Here is a 6,679-nt window from a genome sequence, read left to right on the forward strand (position 1 = left end):
AATAGGAGACCTTGACTTGCATGCAAAGTAATTAATTTTATTTATTGTATAAAACTTAAAGATATAATGATTATAACTAAGGAAATAATAAAATTTTCATGAATTAAAGGTACATTACACGGGTAAATTAGGAATCCTACCTAACTAAATTAAGGAAATTAATAGCCAAAACTTTTGGTTAATTATAATTCCTAAATATGACGGAAATACATAGATGACTATTTTGTCTAGTGTAAATTCTATTTCTAAAGGGTAGAAAAGGTGAACGATATTTCGTTAAGGACCTTCGTGCTTTTAATATAGTACTAGTTTCTATGAACGTGCGTTACACGTTAATAATGACACGTGATGGTTTAGTCAATTATTTATACGAAGAAATACCAAATTTAATTGTTAAGAGAAATATAAATAATACAACAGAGGTTTTCGAGATCTATAAGAAGTAGAGCCATCTCTCAAAAGAAGTATGTCCTTGATTTGAAGAAAACAGGGATGTTAGGTTGCAAGGCCGCAATTAGCCCAATAGAAGAAAATCATAAGCTTGAAGAAAAGAGAAAAGAACCCTTGGATGATGCAGGCATCAGAGGCTTGTGGGAAAACTTAGATATCTTACTATCACTAGACCTGACATTACCTATGCTGTGGGGTTGGTAAGCCAGTATATGCATGCTCCTTGTCAAGCACACCTACATGTAGTATACAGGATCTTGAGGTACCTCAAAGGTTATCTTGGCAAAGGTATGATCTATACTAATCATGGCCATGGGAGAGTTGAAATCTATAGTAATGCTGATTGGGGTGGGTCAGTAGAGGACAGGAGATCAACTTCAGGATTTTGTGGTCGAAAAGTGGCTGGTGCATTCCCTAACTGTACTATAATTTCCAAAAGATATTTCTAACTCCTTCTGCACAGATAAATAGGTAAAGAACTATTTAGAATTCAATACCTTTTATTTTGTTGAAATGAATCTTTTCCATCTTCAACATTTTTATTGAAAAGTACTGAATGGATCTTTGTCCCCCCTATAAATTAATATAACCATAATTTAAGAAATTAAAAATAATACAAATAAGTAATAAATTATATCAGAATAAATGTACAAAAGAAGCTTACCTCTTCGTCAATAAGTATTAAATGCCAACGAAACCCTCTCCTTTGCCGTTCTTATATTTTATTATTGATCATGTTAGAATATTCAATACCTTAATTACCCATTAAACATCTTAAGGTTTAAGTTATTTATAGGGACACAATATCCATTACCCTTCGCAAAATACCTGCAATAGCTAAGAAAAAGTTACAAAATATTATCTAATATTGATGATTAATATATTTATTATCCACAAGCTAACAAAATGCTCAATACACAACAACTGCAAAATAATATCTTATTTGATTGAATAATCTATATAGTAGTTATAAGTATCAGAATGCTCAATATAGCAAATAATGTATTGACAAGGAAGATAATTTATTAGGTATTATAAAAATGACTTAATACATACGTTCCTATATTAAGATAATATATGTTCTAACAATAGATGAATAGAAATTCAATCGGACAAAAGCCTTAATAGTAAAAGAGTATATGAAAGCAAATGCAAATGTAAAACGATTGACATGAAAAATATGAGAGAAATCTTCTAAATGCTGAGAATCAACATTATTACACTAACATAATATTTAAAATTGCACAAATCATTTATCTCTTAATATATAGAATTTAAACTTACATGCTACGTCAATATATAAGACTTTGATATCCAAAACTAAAAATTATGACAAAAATAAAAAAGTACGTCATAAGACAATTGCAATAAAAGTTAATATGTCATTGTTTCATTTTTACTTTTCATAGAATTTCTAAATCATGTTATTTCGCTCGAATTCATATAGATGACCCTAAATCAAAGCATTACTCAATTGCAAAAAGCAAAAACAATAAAGTGAACTAACAATACCTTTAGATAACTTTGCTTTTGTCTACCGCAATACCATAATTTATGGCCAATACTCCCTAAAATATTTATAACGGATAATGTAGAGCAATAACATCTTCTATAAGAATAACTGACTTATTCTTTTTTTTTTTTACGTGGATTCATGCAATAAATCTGAATCCCATACAAACCGGAGAAGAATAACAAAATGAATCATTTTGTTGTCCAAAAAGAAAAAAAAAGCAACTATACGTACTATATTATGAAATACCATAAGCATATTTTATGGAATATGAAGTTTGGGTCCTCTCTCTCTATATTTTATGGAATACCGTAAGCATATTAACTATTTGTAAACTACAAAAAGAAAAATAGTTAAACATATTTGTGGAAGAATATAATTTCCAAATTAATAAGAAAATAAGTCTAACTATACAATAAAAAACGATGGAGACCCAAAAAGGAATTTGACTCAAAGTAAGATCAACTTTGTAGGCTATGTGTAGTTTAAAAGGAAAAGAAATCCAGCCTAGGTGACTTACAATTATATCCTTAAATTCTATAAATATTTAAGGTTATAAAAGTCGATCAATATTTTGAGGATATTTTAGTCATTTAACATTTAACATAAATTATTCGTGCTTTTATATATATATATATATATATAAAGTTTGACATCACCAATTTATAAAAAAAATAAAAGAAAAAAGAAAATGCAAACCTACCCAATATAATCTCTTTTTTTCCTTCAGTCATACCTAATATAATCTCTACGTATTTGTTTAACTGGTGACGGTTATTACCGCTTTATTATACAAAAATATCAAACAAATGTAATAAGTTGAAACATCAATAAATTACAATTTCTTTTTTTGTAATTAAAAATTAAAGCTTCAGCAAAAACGCATAAAGTTGCAGTTAATTCGTTTGTATATCAACCTTTATCTCTATCCGTTTACTCCATCTGTTCCCATTTAATTGTCAGGATAAGATTTTACACGCCTCATTAAAAAATATTAAAAAGAAAAGTAATACTAATCTACCCCTTATTAATTCTTTAAGCTTTGTCTATTTACTTGCCTCTTAATTCCAAAATACACTACTAGAAATCCGGTAAAATCCGACCGAGGCCTACCGACCAACGTTGGTCGGTCAACAAAGCGACCAAAAAATCGTCCAAGGCGGACGGAAACTACCAAACAAATATTTTATATTTTTTTAAATTACATACCGACCGAAATCGATTGGTATATTGGCCAACCATTTGACCTCAATGGTCAGATTTGCTTTCCCTATATGTTCTACTTTCATATTGTCTGTTTATGGGTCTCATGACATTCTAGAGATCTTATTGACTTACTTCATTATGCATTGCATCCATTTATATATGTATACTGGCCCATGACCAGATGGTATTATATACGCGTATAGTATATGTATATGAGATATGGAAAAAGGTTATGGCGTTATATACGCACCACCACCTGATCAGCTGGTATACGTTTATGATTTCGCCCACAGAGGCTGAGATGATATGATGGGATGCCCTCAGAGGCTTAATCATGTTATGTACGTATATACATGACATTATAATTGTTTCATGATTCACAGAGCTATTCAGACTTACAGGTTAAGTCCTTTACTCCAAGTTTCTGTCATGTCTTTTATATACTTATTTTTATGCCTTACATACTCGGTACATTATTCGTACTGATGCCCCTATTGCCTGGGGGCCTGCATTTCATCTCCGCAGGTGCAGGTAGATAGGTTGACGGTCTCCCATATTTGGATCCTTACTCAGCGAGAGTTGGTGTGCTCCCTTTGATCTAGAGCTGCTATTGAGTCTTGGTACGATACTTTTGTATACATATGGGTATGACGGGGCCCAGTCCTGTCATTTATACAGTTGTACACTCTGTTACAGGTCTGTAGACAGTCGTGTATAGTTAGATAGTATGTGGCCTTATCGGCTCGCCCTACCACGCGCGCGCGCACACACACACACACACACACATATATATATATATATATATATATATATATATATATATATATATATATATATATATATGTCTTTTGGGCATGTTTTCCCACGTATGTTGGTCATATGAATCAGTAGTTTATTTTCAGACGTTATGCATGACCTATACTTATTTTATGTTTATATCTTAGATATATGCTTAGGGGTGTTCGATAGGTAGAACTCTTGCACTTGTCACATCCCATCGGTTTGGGTCGTGACAAAAGTGGTATCATAACAGTTCCATCCTAGGGTTGTCTACAGACCGTGTCTAGTAGAGTCTTGTTTATGGGTTTGTTGTGCATCACACTTATAAACCGGAGGCTGCAGGACATATAGGATGTTATCCTACTTTCTTATCTTAGATCGTGCGATATAAGGATTCATTCTCCTAACGATACGTTATGATTTCAGTGATGTCCAAGAAGGCTACAGCTGCCCAGAAGGGCAAGTCGATGAGACTACAAGTCGAGCGCCACGAGTTACTAGGGATCGGGGAGAGTCGCATAGTGAAACTCCATCTCAGACTTCACATACACTGACCTCTCCAGAGGAGATCCGAGGGGCACCAGATCCAGCCCCCGCTCCAGTACCCCCAGCTCCTCAGCCAGATGCACCAGGTTAGAAGATGAGAGATGCTATTCAGCTATTGACTCGATTAGTAGCCGCATATGCTCGGCGCCAGGAGGTAGATATTGGTCATGAAGATAGGGCCATCCGTGCGAGGGTTCCTGATTTCATTAATTTAGACCCTCTGATATTCACTGGAGCGGATCCAAACGAGGATCCTCAGGTATTTATCGATAGGATGTAGATGACTTTGAGGGTAATGAAGGCCACTGCGACTGAGTCAGTTGAGCTAGCTTCCTATAGACTTCGGGATTTTTAAGTTAATTAGTACGAGTCTTGGGAGTTGTCCAGAGGAGAGGATGCCCTTCCAGCAGTATGACAGGAGTTTACAGAGGCTTTTCTTCGTCATTATTTTCCACCAGAGCTTAGACGGGCCATAGTTAATAGGTTCTTGACCCTTCGCCAGGGTAATATAAGTGTTCGGGAGTACAACCTTCAGTTTGATTCTTTGGCTAGGTATGCTCCCACTATTATAGCTAAGATGGAGGATCGGGTTCACCGGTTCATGATGGGGTTGGAGCCGCACCTGCTTACTGACCGTATGTCGGTCTCACTTCATCCAGGCATTGATATTTCTCGTATTCAGGCATACGCTCAGGGTTTAGAGGAGTGTAAGTAGAAGAAGAGGGCCGGTCGTGAGCATGATAGGGGCCAAAGTAAGAGAGCGAGATCTCTTAGGTCCTTTTGGTGAGTTTTGAGGTGGTTAGAGACAATAGTACCTGAGGTATCCAGCCCAGCCATCGGCTAGTGCACCCCCTCAGTTTGCCAGTAGGATATTTGATCGTTTCACCTATCCAAGACGTAGTCAAAGTTCCAGGGCCTCTAGTTCTCAGTATAGGGGTGAGTCAAGTCAGATGAGGCCACCCTTGCCACGATGTGCTCAGTGTGGTAAGCAGCATGCCGGGCAATGCCTCGTGGGGTTGGGTCTTTGTTATACTTATGGTTATCCAGGCCACGTCACGAGATATTGTCTGACGAGAGGTGGTGTAGGTATAGTTCAGCAGGCGGGATCTGTAGCTGGTTTGTCATCATCAGTACGCCCCCTAGACAAGGTTTACAGGCACCAGGCAGTCGTGGTAGAGGCAGAAGTGGAGCATCTAGCTCGAGCGATCCTCAGTACCGCATTTATGCATTAGCGGATCGACAAGATCATGAGTCGTCACCTAATATTGTTACATGTATATTATCAGTCTCCTTATATGATGTATATGCATTGATTGATCCAGGTTCCACCTTATCTTATGTCACTCCGTCGGTCTCTAGAAAGTTTGGGATAAAACCTGAGTTGATTAAACCTTTTGAGGTGTCTACACCTGTTGGGGATCTAGTGATATCTAAACGAGTATATAGAGATCATATAGTAGTATTCCATAGTCGTTCTATAGTAGCAGACCTGATTGAGCTAGATATGGTAGAATTTGATGTTATAATGAGTATGTATTGGTTGGCTTCTTGTTATGCTAACGTTGATTGTAGATCAAAGATGGTTTGGTTCCAGTTTCCAGGGGAGCCAGTTCTAGAGTGGAAAGGTAATATTGCATTGCCAAGAGGTAGGTTTATTTCCTATCTCAAGGCAAGGAAGATGATTAGGAAAGGCTATATTTATCACTTAGTTCGGGTACAGGATGTGACAGCAGACTCACCGACCCATCAGTCTATCCCGGTGGTTAATGAGTTTCTCGATGAGATTCTAGGACTTCCGCCAGAGTGGGATATTGAGTTTGATATTGACACATTACTAGATACCCGACCGAAATATATTCCACTGTATAAAAGGCACCTGCAGAGCTGAGAGAGTTGAAAGAACAACTGAGGGATTTGCTTGAAAAAGGCTTTATCAAACCCAGTACATCACTGTGGGGAGCACCTGTGTTATTTTTGAGAAAAAAAAGATGGTTCCTTGTGGATGTGTATTGATTACATGCAGTTGAATAAGGCGACAATTAAGAATAAGTACCCGCTCCCGAGGATTGATAATTTATTTGATCAGTTGCAGGATGCCAGGTGTTTCTCGAAGATAGACTTGAGGTTTGGGTACCATCAGGTAAGGGTTAAAGAGAAAGATATTTCGAAGACAGTATTCAAGAC

The 6,679-nt window shown here is 36.5% G+C and overlaps 1 protein-coding gene across 1 annotated transcript; it reads left to right on the forward strand.

Moving 5' to 3' along the window:
* The first annotated feature begins 5,498 nt into the window (after positions 1-5,498).
* LOC138898639 (uncharacterized) lies at positions 5,499-6,383 on the forward strand. Its single transcript, XM_070184719.1, has one exon. The coding sequence runs from the start codon at positions 5,499-5,501 to the stop codon at positions 6,381-6,383; it is 885 nt and encodes a 294-aa protein (XP_070040820.1).
* The last annotated feature ends 296 nt before the right edge of the window (positions 6,384-6,679 follow it).

This window comes from Nicotiana tomentosiformis, chromosome 9 (assembly GCF_000390325.3).
Source record: "Nicotiana tomentosiformis chromosome 9, ASM39032v3, whole genome shotgun sequence".
Taxonomy (NCBI): domain Eukaryota; kingdom Viridiplantae; phylum Streptophyta; class Magnoliopsida; order Solanales; family Solanaceae; genus Nicotiana; species Nicotiana tomentosiformis.